Source organism: Saccopteryx bilineata, chromosome 6 (genome assembly GCF_036850765.1).
Source record: "Saccopteryx bilineata isolate mSacBil1 chromosome 6, mSacBil1_pri_phased_curated, whole genome shotgun sequence".
Lineage (NCBI taxonomy): Eukaryota > Metazoa > Chordata > Mammalia > Chiroptera > Emballonuridae > Saccopteryx > Saccopteryx bilineata.
In genome coordinates, this window is record NC_089495.1 from 51,367,496 (window position 1) to 51,389,750 (window position 22,255).

The window sequence follows — 22,255 nt, forward strand, 5'->3', positions numbered from 1 at the left end:
ATATTTGCAAACATTTAGTAGTTCATTCACTGAAAATAATAAACAAAACATATACTGAAGTATTTAATTTACCTTTAAACTTAGCTGTAAAGTAGCTTCCAAGTGAGGACGCAAATATTTTGGAACAGTATCTGCAATCTCAACAAGCGACTTTAGGACCGAATCATCATTCTGGTAGCACGAATCATTTATAGCCTACAGAAGATGGAACAGGATAAAAAAAAGCCTGTGCTCAAGAGTCATTTTATGATGCCTTATTAGCCAAAACATTAAGAGGCAGACAGAGAAATTAGAGTATTTTCCTTAAATAATAATTTAGCAATCTATATTATGCAAATGTTTGTTCTATCTACAGCTCTTTGTATACCTCCTTTTAACTAATAATTACATCTAGAAATGTACAAAATAAGGATTTAATGCTAAGTCAAAATTAAAATCAGTGACACTATAATCACCATAATAAAACTGAAAGCTGTCAAGGGACGTTTTTCATAACTAGAACGAATCGATTCCCTGTCCTTCCTATAGCCATGTCCTACTCTTTTTCATGCTGTAAATACATCTTATTTATTTAAAGTATCCAATATCACCCAATTTATTTCTCTTTGATTTCAAGTTTGGTCCCTTCGGTATTTAAGAGCAGTGGTCCCCAACCTTTTCTGGGCCATGGACCAGTTTAAAGTCAGAAAATATTTTCACAGACTGACCTTTAGTGTGGGACAGATAAATGCACAAAATAAAATTATGCAACTGGCATAAAAACTGTGGCATTTTAAAATATATATAATTGTCGAACTTATGAGGCAAGTGTCAAGAGTGAGTCTTAGACGGATGTAACAGAGGGAATCTGGTCATTTTTTAAAAATAAAACATCGTTCAGACTTAAATATAAATAAAACAGAAATAATGTAAGTTACTTATTCTTTCTCTGCAGACTAGTACCAAATGGCCCACGGACCAGTACCGGTCCAAGGCCCGGGGGTTGGGGACCACTGTTTAAGAGCACACTTTGTAATCACTACTGCCTATTTCAGAGTGACAACTCCTAGAAGATTCAGCTAATATTTTAACTTACTCTAAATTCATTGGAAGATAAATCTGACATCAGCCTTAACCAGTTAGTAACTCAAGAATTTTTGGTAGTAAACTATTAAAATAGAATGAAACAGTTCATGTTTTTTCCTGACCTAAACTATCTTCTTAGTTTGAAGACACAGAGAGAAAAGTTTCTATTAAATCCTCTGAATCATGTAGGATATTACGGTTTTAGCTCTTCTAACACCTCTCTAACCAAGTTCTCACCAGGGTTATTTCTCCTAAGGAGCTATTTTCTTGGTTGTCACGATTGAAAACGGGCAAAAGCCATTTTCCTGCACCTGTGACACAAATGCCTCCGAGGAACTCACAAGACCTTATCATGTATTTCACAAAATCGTAAATATAAGACACTTACAAAAAACAAGAAAAAAACCCTCACTTATAATAATCAGAACTTAGAACCTAACTCACAAATTATTTTTTGCATCATTTAAAAAGTGCACTGTGACCCTCCCCCCCAAATAAATATTGTATAATTCAAGAATGACCAGTGGTGGCACAGTGAATAGATCACTGACCTGGGACGCTGAGGTCTCAGGTTCAAAACCCTGAGGTTCCAGCTTGAAGCCCAAGGGGCTCACTGGCGGGAGCCCCTAGAACAAGGCCCATATGAGAAGCAATCAATGAACCACTACAGTGCTGCAACTACAAGTTGATACTTCTCATCTCTCTCTCCCTCTCTTCTCAAAAAAAAAAGTGAATCCACACTTTGTTTCATCCAGAACTTTCATTTCTGGAAATCAGATCATTAACCATAACTGCAAACTGTGGTTTTGACTTGCCAATGAGACCTCTGTATCAACCCACATTTTAGCTATTGACTTTGTATAGATCACTTTAAAAAAAACCACCTAATCTACTATGTCCTTTGTGGTAGCCATGCCCTAGCATTCATATGTGGAAAACATACCTTTTTTATTACATGTTAGTTTCTTTTTACTTCTTCTTTGTATTCATTTAAAGCCACCTAATGATATTTTAAAAACTGTACATGTATGTGAGTTATGTTACCTACAATTTCATTTTAGGACAGATCATGGGAAGTTACAAACTATTTGTTATAAAAATGGGTTTGGGGTCTGACAAGGTTGATACGAACTGCTCCAATTTACTCAATCTTATTTTACCTTCTCATGAGGCAGAAGGTGTCCTTAAATAACTTAACCTTGCCATCCAATAATAGGAATTAACTACTATACATTATTTACTTTAAGATACAAACTGTTATAAACCCTCTGGTTAAGAGTAAGCACTGCAGTCCGATTTGGGTTTGAATCAAGCATAATTCCACCACTTACCAACACTAACCTTGGGCAAGTTTCTTATCCCCTCCTTAGTTTCTCCTAATGTAAAATGGGCATTAAATTTCATGGGTTATTTGGTTGATTCAATAGAAATAACCTATATAATTACTATTCAATAAGCATAAATTGCTTATATCATTTGCATTATACAGAAATTTAGAAACTCTAACCTAAATATATTTTTTCTTTTTTTCTAAGTGAAAGGAGGGGAGTTAGACATATTCCTGCATGTGCCCCGACAGGGATTCACCCAGCAACTCCTATCTGGGGCCAATGCTCTGCCCATCTAGGCTCATGCTTACCACTGAGCTATTTTTAGCACCTGGGGTAGAGGCTCCACGGAGCCATCCTTAGCACCTGGGACCAATGCGCTTGAACCAATTGAGCCATGGCTGCAGGATGGAAAAGAGAGAGAGAGAGAGAGAGAGAGAGAGAGAAAGAAAGGGGAGGGGTGGAGAAGCAGATGGTCGCTACTCCTGTGTGCCCTGACCGGGAATCGAACCCAGGACAACCAAAGGCTGAGCTGATGCTCTACCACTGAGCCAACCTGCCAGGGGCTAACCTAAACATTTTAAGAGTAAGAATCTTTAAAGCTAATAGATGTAGGTTCAATGGGAATGAAGATTTCCATGTTTTGTTCACTACTGCATCCCCAGGGCCTAGTACCAGCACAAAGTAAACAGTAGATATTTATGGAGTAAATAAGTGCACAGAGAACTCTGATGTGAATTTATTAAACTACAGGAACCAATAAAGATGTAATTATCACCTATTTTAAATAGTTTGCTTACCTGTAAGAATCCAGGTAACAAGTCTGAAAAATGTTTGAACAGAGCAACATTATGCTCATTTGCAAGTATAAATGCAGCTGTAGCTCTAGCAGATAATGTTCGGATCTAAAATGAGAGTGAAAAGTGTTAAACATGAGACATTTTTGATGAAGGCATGTTCAAGTTTTCTTACTCAAGATGAAATTTTTCTTAATCAGTAAAACTAGTATTTATACTTTAAAGTAAGTAATAAAGACAACTTCCAAATATAGAAATTTCTTTTATGAGTTAGATGTTATCTTAAATTAGGTGTTAATATTAATGAAATTGAAATGATTTACCGATGGATGTTCCTGATCTTGCATACACTGAACTAACATTCGTTTGATGACGTCTAAATAGTGCTGCTGCTGGTTCCCAAAAATTCCAGGAAAGTTCCTAAAAAATGATCCAAAGTGGTTTTTTTAAAACTACGTTACATCTTAAAGTATCAGAGAGCTAATTAAATGTCTACCTGATTCAAAAGTGTGTATTAGTCCTTAAGTTTGAACAATGCCCATTCCCCCAAGCAATCTCCTTTTGGGCTTGGGTGAGCAGAAACAAACACAGAGGAGAGGATTATTTTGGGAGCAGGGAGTGTGACCCAGGCACACAACTCAGATCTCTACCCCAGTCCAATGCTGCATTCTTATCACTTTGCCTCAGTGGGAAGTTAACCTAGAGTGCAGGGTGGGACAAGAGCAACCAGTTTCAGATGGTGGCTGCAACACCCATGCTTTCTAACCATCTGCTCCTAGTCCTGGTTATCCAGAGTAGTTTAGGTTCTGCTCTTTTTTAAATTAGGTAAACAATTAAACTAAATACTTAATTCTCTACTCTGGATTTCTGATATAAGATGCATTTGATGAAGAAAGTAGAAAATGGGGTTAATATCTATGCCTATCCTCTTCTGATGCTCAAGGTATAACATTAAAAAAATGTATATGATCTTAAAATGGTAAAAATTCAATTAATTTTAAATGCAGTAAACTGTGTAATACAGTAGAGCAAAATTTTTCTTAATGCAGTTACTGTATTCTAAACTTTGATCATACGCTTATAAACACACAGCAACTTATTAAAATATTACATTTTTGTAAAACTTGCCTATAGAAGACTCAGAAAAAAATGATTTACAAACATTTTCTTTCTCTTAAGATGCCTCTACTAAAGCAGATCTCTAAAAGCTACATTTAGTACTGTCAATCTCCAAATAAAGCAAAAGAAACCATATCATAATTTTTTTCAGAAGCATAAAAAACAAAGCTCCAGAGAACCCTTGTATACAAACAAGGATCATAATATGAAATAAAAAAGCTTTTTTGCTTTCAGTTTTACTTCCAACACAAAACCCAAGCTTATCTGAAGGCATTATTTTAAGGCTCAAAAGTTAGACTGAAAAAATAAAAATGTGCTTTGCATATTCATGTCATAAAAATTTTCCAAAAAAAAGAAAAAAAAAAGAAAAAAGTTCATGTATATACCAGAAAATGTGAAGGGCAGCTTCCCGCAGTCCCATATTTTGAGAGCTGACTGAATCAAAAAGGAACTTCAAACCTTCAGGCCACTGGTTGTTACCATCCTCATCTAAAAGTAAAGAAATCCAGGCATAAAGTATGTAAGTCAAAACTACAAACCATTAAGGGCGAATCCTTTCATTATAAGCCTCATCAAAATATGTAATAGTATAAAAAGTCTTTGCACAAAATTAAAAAAATAATTCCAATAAAAGTAGGTCCTTTAACCTAAAAATGACATAATAATCTTGTAAAAAGCAATTGATTTTATTTGGGTTACATAAGCCCAGATATTAACTAACAGTGGTCTTTCTAAGGGGTGAGATTTAGAAAAAAGGCATCACTATGACTACTTGATTGGTTGAATCTTATATATATTATATATATACATATTACATATATATATATATATATAGACACTATTGTTCTTAAAGAGGTTAAAAAGTAGGCAAAGCTAATGTATGGTAACAAGGTCTTGAAACCAAAATAATTATTACTTTCAAACTGGAGAAGATAGGGGAGTGGGAATCAAAAAACCCAGAGCGGGGGTGCTCACGCTTTCTAGTTTTAAGTGCTGACAGATGTTATCAATGTATTTACTATTATAAAATTTCTGTGATACTTTGAAATAAAGATGAGTTATCACAAAACCTCCTGTATTAGTTATAAGACTCATTGGTTATATTCTTACAAAGAACTTAAGAGTTGCCCCGCCCGATGGCTCCGCTGGTTGGAGAGTAAGCCTGAAGGGCAGAGGTGCCAGTTCAGTCCCCAGTCAGCGCACACACAGGAACAGATCAATGTCTCTCTCTCTCTTTCCCCTTACCTCTCTGGCTAAAATCAATAAATAAAAATTAGCAAGAAACTTAGAGTTTGAGAATTAAAGTTGAGTTATATACTTTTTTGTTAAAAATTTCCTCCGTATTTGCTGACCTTGTTGGAAATGACTGCTTAGCTGACACCAAATACTCTTAATCTGTCCCTTAATAGCTGCTTAAAAAAAAATCTACAAAGAGAGCACTTTGAAACATTTTGAAAATATCTCTATTATTAAGTGATTTTGAGTTAAAAATAATCACATAAAAATTCCTAACTCTACACTTATAATTTTTAATAAAAATTTCTAAGCTTTTAAACAACTCAAAATTAAGTTTCAGTGGGTCTTGAACTTTGTTGGCAGCTGAGATGAAAGAATTAGTATTATGATTTACTAAGCACAACCAACAATGCTCTCCCATTTAGCCCTTATTTTACAGCGAGGTATCCTTTTTCAACCTTTAAAAATGCCACCTAAATGAATTAAAATTGCATTTATAAATCTGCCAAAAAGAGTAATTAACAAAGCATACTCAATTACATTGTTAATGTAATTTTAGATGTTTTGGGTATTTTTTAATGTAAATAGAATAGTAGTATAGTAGCATATGCACATAGCTTGTAAATACAAAAATAAAATAGCAAAAGCACCTGGATTGCACCGATCTCTATTTCTACTGGCTTGCCTATAAAAGAGGCTACAAGTTAAGACTATGTTTTCAAAACTTTACAGATTAAGGAGGAATAGAACTGACAATATTCAAACAAATTACAAAATTAATTCTCCACAGAAATGTTTTAAAGACCAGTGGTAAGTATTATGACTACATTTCACAAATATCTGTAATTTTTGGCCCTAAATGCAAAATCTGTAACCACTCTCATTTTGAACAGAATAAATGTTACCCAGGCACTTGAAGATTTTCCTCTAAAGATTCCACTTAAAAAAATAATATATACTTGACCCTTGAACGATGTGGGGATCAGGGGTATTGACCCCCAACACAATAGAAAATTGCACATAACTTTTGACATCCCCCAAATTTGTTGCTCAGTATTTGCCAGTGATTGATTCCACGACCCGGGTCAGGTAACAAACTCCACAGATGCCCAAGTCCCTTATAAATAATGGTACAGGACAACACATACAGTCAACCCTCTGCATCCAGACTCCCAACAGAAAAGAGTACAAATATTTGTTGCAAAATATCCCCATACAAGTGTACCCACGTTGTTAGAACCCGTGTTCATTTTCTTACACACCTATTAAATTTCTGGCCAGCTCTGCAACAATATCACAAATTTTCTTCCTCATACTTGACTGTGTTTCCATTTGAATAATCATTAGTAGTTCACTTTTGATGGCAGTCTGGACATCAGAAGGAAGAGTTGGGTAGACTTCATCAAATGCAGAGGACAATAGCCGTCTTAGGAGAACGGCGGCCATTTGTCTAGCCTATAAATAGATAACACGGTTAATAACCTGCTGTCATACTAGAGAAAAAATTTCCAGCAAACTAGATTTAACCTTCCATTGATATATTTCACTATTACATTTTTACAATTCATTCTGAATTTTATTAGATTCTAGTAAAAAAAAATTGGTAAAACACATAAAACTGTTTCTAATCACATTAGCCTACTATAAAGAAAACGCCACCCAAAAGCTATTTTTGTTTATAGCTGAGGAAAAGCCCTGAATATATTAGATCTCAAATAGGAAAACATATCACAGCAGTGATAAACCTGTTTAAAACTCCTATTTTCAATACATTATTTGGAGAAAAACAAATCTTAATATAAATTGCAAACCTTATAATGCTTTTTTCCTATTTCCTCATTTGGTTCTCATTCTAGTATCTGCAGTGCCTTCACCACATAATCTTACACTCCCAGCCTGGGCTGTATTACTGACTTCATTAACCTCTCAGATAAAATGCTATCAAATCCATTTTTCTTTATACTTCATTCATGTAAATAAACATTACAAGTTACCAACACCAAAAAAGTGATAATCTCAAGTGAATATTTTTATCCCATTTTCAAACCTGTAGAATACATATATTTAAGTTTGGCATTTTGTATATAATATATAATACTCTTTTGGATTATCAAAAGAAAAGTTGAGACAAACATCATTCTAAAATTTGATCATATTAAATCAATAAGCCTTTGAAAATATTAAACCCAGTCCCTCATGTTTTTCTTTTCTGGGCTACAGCTTTTAATTTTCATTATAATTACTTTGTGGGTACCATCAACAAAAAGAGTTAAGTTATAAGACTTGCCAATTTTTTTCTCTATTTACTTTTACTGAGAAATCTTTTCATCTGAATTTTTATGCTCTATAAAAGATTCAAAGTGGTTAAAATCCCCAGGAAAGTGGCTGAAATTTATGTAATTCTCACACATACACTGAAAACTATAAAGCCACAATCAAGATACTGAGACTAGTTCACAATCACCACCTAATTATTCCTAAATCAAATCAAGATTTAAATGGGGGTCAATGTTTTTAAAAATAAAATTCAATAGTTTTCGTATTATTATAAGCGTTACAATTTGTCCTGGCAGCACGCTCTCCCCCTGGGGAGCTCTCTGCTCGTGCCTTCCCTTCCTCGTCTTCCCTCCTCGGCGTTACCTTTGCCCTTCTCTCTCCTAAGCTTCAACGGCCCTTCTGCTTCTATATCTTGTTTCCTGAGCCTCCGCAGCCCAGTTGGCTCACTTCTACTACCTGTAACTTTGTAAATAAACTTTTACAATTTGAAAAATGTTGTTTTGTACCTAACTTGCATCTATCTTCAAGAATTAAAACAGCCAACTTTTTATAGAGATTTAAGTTACCTTATATTTGTTTGATGTTCACATTTGACATTCATTTGAATCAAAGAAAAAGAATGTGACAAAGGTGAAGAAGCATCTTTATGCCTGATAAAGTAGATGGTGGCGCAGTGAATAAATAAAGCATTGACCTGGAATGCTGAAGTCACCAGTTCAAAACCCTGGGCTTCCCTGTCAAGGCATATATGAAAGCTATTATTAGCTGGTGCTTCCCCCACCTCCCCCACCCCTTTCCCTCTCCTCTCTAAAATCAGTAAATTAAATCTTATAAAAGAAAAAACAAAAAAACCAGGGCATGTTTATACTGTTTTCTAAGTGTTATCAGAGAACATTAAATTGCCAACTTAAAGTCAGGTATATCACTATATATAGAAGTTTAGTGTGACTTCATTTCTATCATGTGTTAATATAAGTATTTTATATATAGTGTGACTGCTAAAAAACTAAATTTGATTTGGTACAATAACTTGGTAATTTGCTAAAAAGTCATGATTTTTAAAGGACTGTACAAAGTGTCTTCTGTTCCCTAAACATCTTTATAGTACACATTCTTCCTCACTTAGAGATGGCTATAAGCACAACATTTGTAAAGATTAAAAAGTATTTTTTCAGAATCATTCAGCAACACTGAATTAAATTTCCTTCTTTAAACTTTTAAATTTTTTAAAAATGATTTTTAGAGAGAGGGTAAGGGTAAGAGCACACATAGAGAAATTCATCTATTTGTTGTTCAACTTATTCATATTATTATTGGTTGACTCTTATATGTGCCCTTACCAGGGATCAAACTCACAACTGTGGCATGTTGGAACGCTGCTCTAACCAACTGAGCCACCCGGCTAGGGCTTCTGAACTGTTTTGAGTAAGAAAAGTTTATAGCTATAAAAATCACTTATATATTTAATAACTTTTATATAATTATTTAAAAAATATTAACTTTGAAACACCCTGGACACATCATCTGACATGGAGAAAAAAAATTCTGATTCCTTTTTTTTTTAAACAAGATTTTATTTATTGGTAATGGGAGGGGGGTGAAGTAAGAAGTATCAACTCATAGTTGCCTCACGTTAGCTATTCTTGCTTGCTTCTTGTATGTGCTTTGACTTGGGCAAGCCCAGGGCCTTGAACAGGCAACCTCAGCATTCCAGGTTGACACTCTATCCACTGTGCCACCACAGGGCACCTTTTTTTTATTTTATTCTCCTTAATAGGAGTACTTCAAAAATTTTATTTCCAAAATAGCTTTTTGAAAATAAATAAATTCAAACTGCTGGTAACATCTATGCAGTAAACAACAGTTATCACTATCCATTTTGAACATCATCTAATATCCAACCCGTTTTGTAAGACTAGTCTCAAATATTACAGTACCTCTTCAGCAGCTGTAGTATTTCTGATGGCCTGTAAGAGGAATGTGATCTTTGACTGACCTGGGATATTCTCATAGGTTTCCTACATGAAAAATAAAAGTTAGAATATAGTGTTAGACAACTTCATGAGTACACCAGTGAAAAGAAATGAAGACTGTGAAAGATGCATGAATGGGAAGTTGTATAATTTAGGTCTGGTGTTAAAAAAATTTTCTCCTGTAACATAAAATGTACTCAGATCAGTTAGGAAAAAGAAGCTGTTCAGGAGTTACTTATCAAGTTCCTTTCTATCTTTATCTCTTAAACAGATTTTTTTTTGCTGTGTGCACACATTTCTCTAACTTTTGCTCCCAATTAACAAAATGTAAAGCCTAAGTTGTCATGTGTGACTTGAACTACCATGCTGCAAAGTAAGTGCTCACTGAATATCTCCTTACTTCATGGACAACTGGTCATCTTGTCAACATTTTCTAGATCTGATGATGAAGAACTGGTTCTAATGAGCACTACTCACAACCACCAGAGACATACCGCACAGGAAGCAAGTCAGTGAAAAGGAAAGAAAGTATTCAAAAACCTTTAAGCTACCTTTTCTTTCAAGCAAGCATTATTCGAAAACCATACATACACAAATGAGTACAGTCAGAAGAAACCTGGCCAGGAGACTTTATTAGATGTAGAAATCTAGGGTTTGAGACTCAGGATACTTCTCTCCTTTTCCATTAACAACATAAAACGAATGGACACCAATTAATTAAGACAGATGGTCAGAGTGGATCAAAAGACAAGACCTAAGTATATGATGTCTACAAAATTAAGTGGAAATATAGGTTCACATGCATGTATAAAAATTCTAATAGCAGTTTTTGTTTTACTGTGGAAAAGAAACCATTACTTCAAGTATATTTTGGATTGTTTCTCCCAAGAAGCCTCTTTAAACTGATTGACTAGAATTGGCAATAAATAAGTAAATATAGTCCACTTTGATCTATCTTTTTTTGTGTTTGACAGAGACAGAGAAGATGGATAGGGTCAGACCAGAAGGGAGAGGATGAGAAGCATCAATTCTTCATTGCAGCACCTTAGTTGTTCATTGATTGCTTTCTCATATGTGGCTTGACTGGGGGGCAACAGCAGACTGAGTGACCCTTTGCTCAAGGCAGCGAGCTGTGCTCAAACCACATGAGCCCACGCTTAAGACCGCGATCTCGGGGTTTCAAACCTGGGTCCCCTGTGTCCTGACGCTTTATCCACTGCATCACCGCCTGGTCAGGCCTGATGTATCCATTTTTAGGGTATAAGGTAGATAACATGTTAATTTCTAAACAGTCTAAGTTCAAAGAGCTTGCCTGCTTTATCAGCTACCACCTCATAAAATGTATCTGGTTTCTCTGGACAGAGTGACAAAGACTAAGAGGGAAAAGAGATTCTCTGAATCCACATCTACCTTATACCTTTTACTAAGTGCTTGCTCCATGGCATCATTGAGACATTGATATATAAGGAAACAAATCTAAGAAGTGAAATGAATTGCTCCAGGTAGACAGACCTTGGTCTTCTGAGGTCAACTGTACTCACAATCTCCTTGGCACTAAACGTTCTCTGGGTTTCGGCCCTGGCAGCAGACTCCACCGAACAAGAAGCTGTATGCAGTGCTATATTGTTTTCAAATGTCTCTAACAGATACCTCAACTTGGGAAAAAAAGGAATTCCAAATCTTTGGATAACTTAAGGATCCTCTCAAGTACACAAGGACACAGCAACATAATTGCTGAAAACTGTGACACAAAATATTCACAGCGGAGAGAAGGTGGTTTGAATTTATCCAGAAATGAGATAATTTATATAGATATTCACAAGATTGCAAAAATGGATATGGTACCCTTGAGGTTTTTCACTTAACTTGATCAAAACAACTCAAAAACCTATATAGCTTTTTCATTCAAACATAATCTCTCACAGTACATTAAAAATGTCTTTTTACTCCTTGTACTTATCTTAGCCCTTATGTACTGTAGATGCTATAAGTGTTTAACATTTATTTGCCAGAGGCTAGGTGTTGAGACGTGCTCTCGCAGCGGCCAAGACGCAGAGTTCAGAGCAGAGTTGATGGCCACGCAGGAGCAGTACATGCGAGGTGGGGAGGGACTCATCCTCTGCTACTCCTTCACAGACCCACCAATCATTCCGGAGGCGGCCAAGTTCAAGAGTTCGTTTTTCAGGGCCGTCACACCTATGAAATCCCCTGGTGCTAGCGGGTAACAAAACTGACCTGGAATGGTTCCTCCAGGTCTCTACAGAAGGCTTGGGTCAGGCCCAAGAATGTAACCCCTGCAGCCCTCCGATTCTGCATTAGGGTTGCCTTTCATGGTTTAGTGAGGGAAATCAAAAGGAGTCCCTGCCATCCATCACAGAAAAGAAACTAAGAGAAAAAGACAGCCTGTGGAAGAAGTTAGAAGGCTTACTGGAGAGAAGGCATGACAAGATAGTCTTACTTCTAACTCTCTCTATTTTATCAGTTGGACAATTCCAGATGTTGCATTCCATTTCCATTCTCCTCTCTTTCAATATCTGCCTGTGGGTAAAAGCAAGATCTATATAACTGTACCTCTCAAGATACTTTTGTTTTGTCCTCAACAATTGAATGAGTTTTGTCAATAGCTAGATATGCTGTTTAGTTTTTATAATATACGATTGAAATTTATATCCCAATTGCAATAAAAAATAAATAAATCGCCAGAGGCTAATTCAAGTTTTGAAAATAAAAATTCTTTTATTAGACTATTGCTCTCAGAAAACCTGTTATAAATTTTGACGATCTCTATCCTTTGCCTCACTGAGACTATTAGTGTGAGTTATCTCCTATTCTTAATTTTAGTAAAGACTTAACAAACATTAAGTCAAATATTAAACTCTATTCCATAATGACTTAGAAATCAAAGAGAAAGAGTTTAGTATGAGTGACATCTAACTCCTAAGAGAAGGCTCTCCCCATTTGCTATGTTCCACTGTAGCAACCCAGATATAGTGTTACAAAACATGGGTCAAGGATAATAGCTTGGGGTTGGGGGTAACAGTTTGACCAGAACACAGCTTTAAAATCGAAAGTGTAACTTTTCCCTAGCCTAAAAATAGAGTTGAGTTCCACAGACAGGTATGGTATTTTTTCCTCTTTATATTCCTAGCACCTATCACATTAGAGTATAAAGAATATTTTAAGCAAATATAAAGAATACTTCTAAGAATATTCCTAGCAGTAGCACAGGCAGGTTCAATGAATGTTAGCAGTGTGGTGGCAAATAGAATTGCAATACCATTTGATTCTACCACGCACATTCATACAATGCAAAGCAAATTTCACCTGCCCCCTTTTCCTGCCCACAATGGAGAAATGCTAACATATACTTATCTCACTCATTCCATAAATATTTACAGAGGCTACCTTGTATATGGGCATGTAAAAGAGATAACTTTTACCTAGTAATCGTGGTTCCTCAAAAATGAGGTCCAATTTTCAATATGTCACCTTCCTTCAATTCTAATCTCATTAGTGAAGTTCTGTATTAGAATCAATGAGAAAGTCAATGGTTCCTTTATCCACTGTTGGTGGGAATGTAAAGTAATACAACCATTATGGAAGAAAGTATGGTGGTTCCTCAAAAAACTAAAAATAGAACTACCATATGACCCAGCAATCCCTCTACTGGGCATATACCCCCCAAACTCAAGAACAGTGGTACGTAAAGACATATGCAGCCCCATGTTCATTGCAGCATTGTTCACAGTGGCCAAGACATGGAAACAACCAAAAAGCCCTTCAATAGATGACTGGATAATGAAGATGTGGTACATATATACTATGGAATACTATTCAGCCAGAAGAAATAATGACATCGGATCATTTACAACATGGATGAATCTTGATAACATTATACGGAGTAAAATAAGTAAATCAGAAAAAACTAAGAACTGCATGATTCCATACATAGGTGGGACATAAAAACGAGACTAAGAGACATGGCAAGAGTGTGGTGGTTGGGGGGGAGAGGGAAGGAGTGGGGGGAGGATAAGAGCACAAAGAAAACCAGATAGAAGGTGATGGAAGATAATTTGACTTGGGTGATGGCTATGCAACATAATTAAATGTCAAAATAACTAGGAAAAAAAAGAAATTAAGTTAATGATAAAAATTAATAAAAATATAAAATCCATCCATTGTGATAATTGGTAAAATACTTATTTCATATAAAAATGTCACAAATGCCATGGATATTTAACCTTGGACTACCTTTCAATTATTTATTTGTTAATTATTGTATTTTGAGAAGAATAAATCATTTCTTCAAATACTGTAAATATTTCTTCATAAAGTTAAAGAGAAAAATCTTTGAAAAATTTTTAATAAAAGACATATAGTCTACCGAATGGTTTATACAATGGAAATAGTTTTAAAATTCTTTAGTTTTGAAGTCCTTCAATGATTTCAACAATAATTACAATAAATGAGTCTTATACTACTTGATTTCATGTTTGAATATAAAACAAGTCACCTTAATCAACAGTTTGTATTTATGTGTTAACTAAGTATTTTTATTTTGATTAAGTAAATTACAAAAAAATTTACTGAGTCCTTGCCAAGCCTCTAGTTCAAAAAGATTTCTGTATTTGCTATATCAGACTGTAACAAAAGGCTCATTTCACAATATAAACAGGGGGTATCAAGGCATCATTATGTGCAGCCATTTATTTTTTTCAATTATGCTTTACATACTAGCTTAGTATTGTATTATATGGTGCCAAGGAGCTATGTTGCTAACATTTACCATTTGCGTCAAACTGAGAAAAGCCTATATTATAATGCTTCACATATTAATATTATATATTCCAAGAATACACAAAGAAAGTAAAAATAAAATATTTGAATGTTTTCACTCACTAGGAATAGAGAGACTAAGAGAATAACAGTGCTTATTTTCAATTGTTCTATGTGAGAAAATGCGCTGAAAGCTGCTAAGTATCCTCAAGGTGATGAAAGCATAAAAGAATTACTACAGGCACCAACTGGAATTCAAACTGAACTAGACTGGCATTTAGTTCAATAGAAGTAAGATTCCCCACTAGTCTTGACAACAGAGACTTAAGCAACTAGAGGCCAGAGGCAGAATTAAACTAGCTTACTAATTACAATACCGTTCTGCTTTGCAAAACATGGAAACTTCTCTTATGGGTTGAGATTAATAACTTATTTCTGTGAAAAATTACTTCTAGAGTTAGCAGAAAGCATTAAGAATTAAAAAAAAAATTTCCAGCCTTTTTTTTGTGCACACAAGAGAGGGATAGAGAGAGAGAGAGAGAGCAGACAGGGACAGACAGGAAGGGAGAGAGATAAGAAGCATCAACTCATAGTTGCAGCACCTTAGTTGTTCATTGGCGGCTTCTCACAAGTGCTTTCACAGGGGCTCCAGCCCAGCCAGTGACCCCTTGCTCAAGTCAGAGACCTTGGGCTCACACCAGAGACCATGATCACACATTCAAGTTGGCAACCCCATGCTCAAGCTGGTGAGCCTGTGCTCAAGGTGGCAACGTCAGGGTTTAGAACCTGGGTCCTCAGCATCCCAGGCCGATGCTCTGTCCACTGCACCACCTCCTGGTCAGGTAGCATTAAAATGTTTTAATAGGCATCATCACATCTCACTGATAGAAGTGCAAGTTGATGCAACTAATAATTGCATATTACTTCTATTCTAAGGGCACTTTTAAGTATTCTACAAATAAATCTGGCAAATCTGAAAAAACAGGGATATACATACTCCTATGTAGAGCATTGTTTTCAAGAGCAGGATGCTAGAAATCTCAATATCCATTCACAAGAGGATTGGTTGCATAAACATCACATCCAAAGGATGAAATACTATGCTGCTTCAACAAAATCTCTTATGTGACAATGTGAAATAGGTTGAATGAAATATTCGATGTGCACAACAGTATGTGTATTAGAAGCCCATTCATGTAAAAGGTAATTAATTAACAACATAGTGATTTTAAAGACAACTATCTATCTTGTGAGTCCAGAGGAGGACTTTTCTCCCAAATTCATTAGCTATATGTAATATAAATGTTTACTCTGTAAAAGGGTCTGGCTGAACATCCCTCACTGAATCAAACAAACCTTCAGTTGTGTACTGGCAAAGAACTCTGTATATAATCAAGTTTGAAGATAATGCACTTAAAAGAAACCGATAAGTTTCTGCCCTTCCCTTTAGGCATCTCAAATAAACTGTGATCTCAACACTGACAGTACCTTTAGGCATCTCAAATAAACTGTGATCTCAACACTGACAGTACCTATATTAGTCTTGAACCAGGTGTGTCTTACTGTTACTTCCTAAATGAACTTGCTGATCCATTTGAAATACTTGTCTTCTGAAACTATATCACAGCTCCACACTTTGGAGGCCAGGAACCAGAGGTGGTTAAAAAAGAGAGATCCAGTCCTGGCAGGGTAGCTCAGTTGGTTACAGTGTGTCCCCATATGCCAGTTTGCAGGTTGATCCCAGGTAAGGTCACATACAAGAGTGAACCAACGAATGCATAAGTGGAACAACAAATCAATGTTTCTCTCCTTGTCTCTCTCTCTCTCTCTTCCTTGCTTTCTGAAATCAATCAATTAAAAAAATTAAAATAAAATAAATTCAAAAGATTAAAAAACGAGGGATTCAGGTTAGATGTAATGAAAGACTTAAACATATGGCAAAAACAACAGAGGTCTCAGGACATTCGTTATATTGAGACCACAAATCTCTATAGAGTGCAAAGATGTCTGGGAAGGAAGAGCAAAGTCAGGTGGAAGCTGCTTAGAAACCCTACAGGTACTTCACAAGACTGTGGGCGAGGTGGGAGAACCAGCTTCCGATGTCAGGATCCAGTCAAGAGAAAAAGGACTAAATGGGAAATAAGTGGAAAGAAGGCGAAAGGGCTAGATACGCATTTCAAAAGGAGAGGATGGGGAATGGAGGAACAGATGGTAGCTTAGAGGGGGCAGCTAAGAAGCAGAGGTGATGGGTCAGGTAGCAACCAGGGTTTGGGGTAGCAACCAGGATCTGGGGGACCAACAAGGTTGAGCTGGGTGGACACCACCGGGGAGTGCGTAGGAGACTCCCAAGGGGAGAAAGCGAGAAAGGGGCGAGGGGAGCCCCAGAGCCCGCCCCACACCCCACATCCCGCCCGCCGCCGGGCTTCCCCGTCTGGGCGGGGGTAGTGTGTTAGGTACCGCCGCACGTGTGTGCCAGACAGAGACAGCGGAGAGGAAACTGGCACCGGGCCCCGGGCCGCAAGGGTCGGCAGGGTCCCGGGCACCGCCGGGATCCTTGGGCCGCCTCACACGTGGGCTAAGCAGCCGCCGCCTGGCGGGCCCGGCCTGTGCCGCCCGGGCTGAGCGGCCGAGGCCCAGTGGGGCGGTGTCGCGGGCAGGATCGGTGCGCCGGCCGGCGCAAGGAGTCTGGCCGACGAGCTCAGTTACCTCTGCCTGTTTCCGGACCACATTGTCGGGGCTGAGCAGGTTTCCCAGGAGCAGGTAAAACTGTTGCTGCTCCGCCGCGGCCGCCGCCATTGCGCTAGGCGTGAAAGAGAGAGAGAAGGAGGGAGGGGAGACAGGGGCCGTGAGGCGCGCTGGCAGGCCGGCGGGAGGGGCGGAGGCGGGCCCAGCACGGGGACCGGCACCAGCCGAGCGCGCGGGACACTGAGGGCTGGAAGGGAAAGGGCGGGGCAAAGGGGAAAGGGGAGGACGGGGCGGGGCCTCGCGACCTCTCACCCCGCCGCGGCCGCCGGCGTCCGTGCCGCATTGGCCCTGGGCGCGCGGGGCGGAGCCGAAGCCGCCTCCTCGGGGGCCGCGCGGATTGGCCACGCACCCTGCAGTGCATTCACTGGCGGCGCGCGGCGTGCCACCGGGTTTGGAGTGAACCCGGAGTGTCAGACACTTAAGAGCCTCCCTCGGGCCGAGTCCCTGGGGTGCCGGGGGGAGCCGGCTCCTGGGCCTGGCGGCGGCAATGGGCTTCAGGCCCGGCCGGGGAGGAGGGGCCAGGTCAGAGCGCGGGAGATTTCGGCGCCGCGGGTTGGGCGGCCTCATCCCCGCCTGCCCCTCCCCGCAGCCCGAGGACTGTCTCCAGCTCCAGCCCCTACGACCCCTGCGGTCCCAAACCCCTACCCCCAGGGAGAGAGCTCCTTTGAAACCTATTTCCCACTTAAATTTCATGCGCAGCCTCCCCAGACCCTCTGAGATCCCTCAGGCCGCCCCTTCCTCCCGCCCCGCTCACCAGTGACTCACGTCCTGGGCTTTGCCGGGTGGAGGGGTTACTCAGCCCTGGGCTCTCGGGCCAGGCCACCTCTCCCCAGCCCGCGGTTGTCCCGATGTAGTTAGTATACACGGCTCCGCTCCTGTCCTACCACAGGACCCGTGACTATTTCCTTGAATTTCGGGTTTTGGGGTTCTGTTCTTTCAATAGTTGGGGGAAGTTGAGACACATTCCCCTCCCTGGTTTGTAGGGCTGATCTCTCAAGTGGTTGATTCCTACAGGTACCGGGGGACCCAGAGACCTGATTTCAGTTGCCGCACATTAAGGCATGGATGTAATACACCCAGTCTTCCTTAACAAGAGCTGCCAAAGGCAGAGAGAGCAGTGCTGAAATCAAAGGGCACTTCTACTGAGCCCCTACTCTTGGCTCACTGCTTTGGGCTAAAGTGAACAGTGGAGAAAATAGCACAATTCATTTTTGTCTCCAAAGGATACAAAATTTCTAATGAGGTTACACATTGGGAGAGATGGAGAGCACTATATTTCTGGCAGTCTATAGTATTTATTTTAGGAAATTTAATTTCCTGTTGACTGTTTTGCTGACGTTCTGCTCTTTGGAAGTCTACTTAAAACATTTGCTTTTAGGTGAATGATTTTAAAACCTGGGGTGTACATTAGGAAGTGGGCCACTGTGTCCAGAACTGGGTAGAGGCTTTGGGAACCCCATGAAATTGTGATTGTCAGCCAAGATAGTTCAAAGGATTCTAGTTAACTTGTGGGGGAAACTCCCTTAGAAAGTGTTAGCTGTGACAGTGATAGGGTTCTCTACAAAAGGTCTGCAGACCTATCTTTGTAGATCTGAACCTTGTCAGGTGTGACAATTTATCTTTTTTTGGGTACTTTTCTAAAGTGAGAAACGGGGAGGCAGAGAGACTCCCTCATGCGCTGGACCGGGATCTACCCGGCATGCCCACCAGGGAGGATGCTCTTGCAAGCGGAGTCATTCTGGCTCCTGAGGCAGAGGCCATGGAGCCTTCCTCAGTGCCGGGGCCAACTTTTGCTCCAATGGAACCTTGGCTGTGGGAGGAGAAGAGAGAGATAGAAAGGAGAGGGGAAAAAATGGAGAAACAGATGGTTGCTTCTCCTCTGTGCCCTGGCTGGGAAACGAACCCGGGATTTCCACATGCCAGTTCGATGCTCTGTCGTTGAGCCAGCCGGCCAGGGCAATTTGTCATTCTTTTTTTTTTTTTTTAATTCAGTCATTTTAATTTATTTTTCCAATTTTTTATTTATTCATTTTAGAGAGGAGAAGGAGAGACAGAGAGAGAGAGAGAGAAAGAGAGAGAGAGAATGGGGGAGGAGCTGGAAGCATCAACTCTCATATGTGCCTTGACCAGGCAAACCCAGGGTTTTGAACCGGCAACCTCAGCATTTCCAGGTTGACGCTTTATCCACTGCGCCACCACAGGTCAGGCCCAGTTTGTCATTCTTATGACACATTATTTCTTCAAAGACAGACCATTATGTACATTCATTTGGGGTAGCATTTTTTGTTGTAATGGTTAGCGGTGGGAATGTCTGGATTCTGAGGAGGTTTTTTCCGCACAAATGGTCTTTAAGATTTTGGGAATTGCAGACTATAAACCATTTTTAATGACTAGGTTACCAGTTAAATAAGATAAATTGACTAGAGTCTTGCTGAATAGCATGACCTGATCTCAGTTATTTTTTAACACAGCTATGGTGTTTTTATTGGCAGTGACTGCATAGAGTCAAAATGCATTTGTTCAATAATGAAATAAAAGAAATTCCAACGTAGGGCCGCACATTTCAAAACTAGGGAGCTTATTTCCCAAGAATGGATGGTAGAAGGTGAAGAACCTAGAACTTGAGTAGATTTGGGTCTTTAGTCTCTAACTAGTTATATGAACTTGAGTGAACACATAATGTCTCTTAGCTTCACTTTGTCATCTATAATATCAAATAATAGTGACTGTTAAGGTATGGTCCTATTAGTCTCAAAAGTTCTAACATTACCTTATACGTGGAAATGAAATAGAGGGAAGAAAACTTTTTTTTTTTTTTTTTTCATTTTTCTGAAGCTGGAAACAGGGAGAGACAGTCAGACAGACTCCCGCATGCGCCCGACCGGGATCCACCCGGCACGCCCACCATGGGGCGACGCTCTGCCCACCAGGGGGCGATGCTCTGCCCATCCTGGGCGTCGCCATGTTGCGACCAGAGCCACTCTAGCACCTGAGGCAGAGGCCACAGAGCCATCCTCAGCGCCCGGGGCCATCTTTGCTCCAATGGAGCCTTGGCTGTGGGAGGGGAAGAGAGAGACAGAGAGGAAAGCGCGGGGGAGGGGTGGAGAAGCAAATGGGCGCTTCTCCTGTGTGCCCTGGCCGGGATCGAACCCGGGTCCTCCGCACGCTAGGCTGACGCTCTACCGCTGAGCCAACCGGCCAGGGCTGAGGGTAGAAAACTTTTTAAGTCTTGCTTACTCCTGGTGAGCTGCCATTGCTTTGGGCTGATTAACTGTAAATGGCTAGCTCCTAATGCTTTTTCCTCCAGCCTATTAGTCCTGACACTATCTCTGTTAAGGTCTGGAGAATATCTGCTTATAGCATTTAGAACCCCTTGTGAAAAAGGGTGAGTTTGGGAAAATGGAAGACTGGAACTTTCTCTCAACTGGTTCATGAAATCTAGGTAATTTAGAATTTTTTTTGTGTGTGTGTGTTTTTCTGAAGTTGTAAACGGGGAGGCAGTCAGATAGACTCCCGCATGTGCCCAACTGGGATCTACCCGACATGCCCACCAGGGGGTGATATTCCGCCCATCTGGGGCATCGCTCTGTTGCGACCAGAGCCATTCTAGCACCTGAGGCAGAGGCCACAGAGCCATCCTCAGTGCCCGGGCCAACTTTGCTCCAGTGGAGCCTTGGCTGCAGGAGGGGAAGAGAGAAACAGAGAGAAAGGAGAGGGGGAGCGGGGGAGGGGTGGAGAAGCAGATGGGCGCTTCTCCTGTGTGCTCTGGCCAGGAATCAAACCCAGGACTCCTGCACGCCAGGCCGACGCTCTACCACTGAGCCAACTGGCCAGGGCCTTAATTTAGGATTTTTAATGTTTGTCAAAAGTCACTGCTTAGTTTGATCATGACTTATTTATCATCATACTACAGCAAACGAGACTCCTTAAAAAAGAAAGCATTACAATCCTCTCCAGATACTGGAGAGGATTGTTTTTATGGACTTCCATGTTGATGGAATGTTAGAAATGGGAAGTGGCTAGAGGAGTAAGGCTTATAAAACTGTTGTGGAAGTTTCTCTAAGCTGTAGTAGAATTTGGTCTTGCCTGTCGTTTCTGGTTTATTGGGTACTGAATATAAATAAGGTTCTCCCAAATGAGCAATCTGTATTTTGTAAAGTTGCCCCAGGATTCCAAAAGAACTAAAAGTACTTATCTTGATAGTTGTAAGCACATGTGCTTTCTATATTACAACTTATTATGAGAGTCAGTTTAGATAATATAAATAAAAGTATTACAATCTATAACTGTGCACAGTTGTATGGTGATGGCATTATTTGCAGGTATTAGTTAGTAATAGTTAATATGGTACAGTGAAAAAAAACATTGGCATTGTTTTCTCACCTGAAAATGAGAATAATATTTTTTCATAGGGGTGTTATAAAAGTTAAGATAATATTCGTAAATGCACATAGCATAGTGCCTGCATAGTAGTTACTCAGTAATTGTTAGTTATTGGTTAGTTAGATGGATTTGGGGGTTAAATAAGAAATAGACCTAAACAAGCAATTATTCTTAAAGCTTCATGTGGTATAGATGTGTGAGCCACATTTGTGTGATTGTAAAATATATGTGTATATCATCTACTAGTCTCCAAATTATGCAGAATAAAACAGTATGTGGAATGGATTCAGAATAGTTAGAAGACACTTGGCTAATAAAAATAATATTAAACTTTTTCTAATATAAGTGTTATTTGTTGCCTAGATAAAAACCAGCAAGAAAGATGAAAACCATTGAAAAGTTTGTTTACTGAAAATAAAAATGCTGAATTGTTCACATTTCTTCAGTTGATTTTTATCAAAACTTTTAAGCGCCTGCTCTCTGAAACAGTCTGTTCTTGTTAGAGCATCCAAGCCAGCGGCAAGGGAAACTTTCACATTCCTGAAGAGCATTACAC

General features: G+C 39.3%; 1 protein-coding gene across 1 annotated transcript in view; it reads right to left on the minus strand.

Annotated features, from left to right (window-relative positions):
* Positions 1-17,492, minus strand: part of IPO5 (importin 5) — a 42,839-nt gene extending 25,347 nt beyond the window's left edge. The window contains exons 1-7 of the mRNA XM_066234795.1: positions 17,278-17,492; positions 9,760-9,840; positions 6,808-7,000; positions 4,696-4,798; positions 3,514-3,610; positions 3,194-3,298; positions 73-195 (exon numbers count right to left, since the gene is read on the minus strand). Of these exons, the coding sequence (XP_066090892.1) occupies positions 73-195; positions 3,194-3,298; positions 3,514-3,610; positions 4,696-4,798; positions 6,808-7,000; positions 9,760-9,840; positions 17,278-17,367 (792 nt within the window). The 5' untranslated portion in view covers positions 17,368-17,492. The remainder of the gene's footprint in view (positions 1-72; positions 196-3,193; positions 3,299-3,513; positions 3,611-4,695; positions 4,799-6,807; positions 7,001-9,759; positions 9,841-17,277) is intronic.
* Between the last annotated feature and the right edge of the window lie 4,763 nt (positions 17,493-22,255).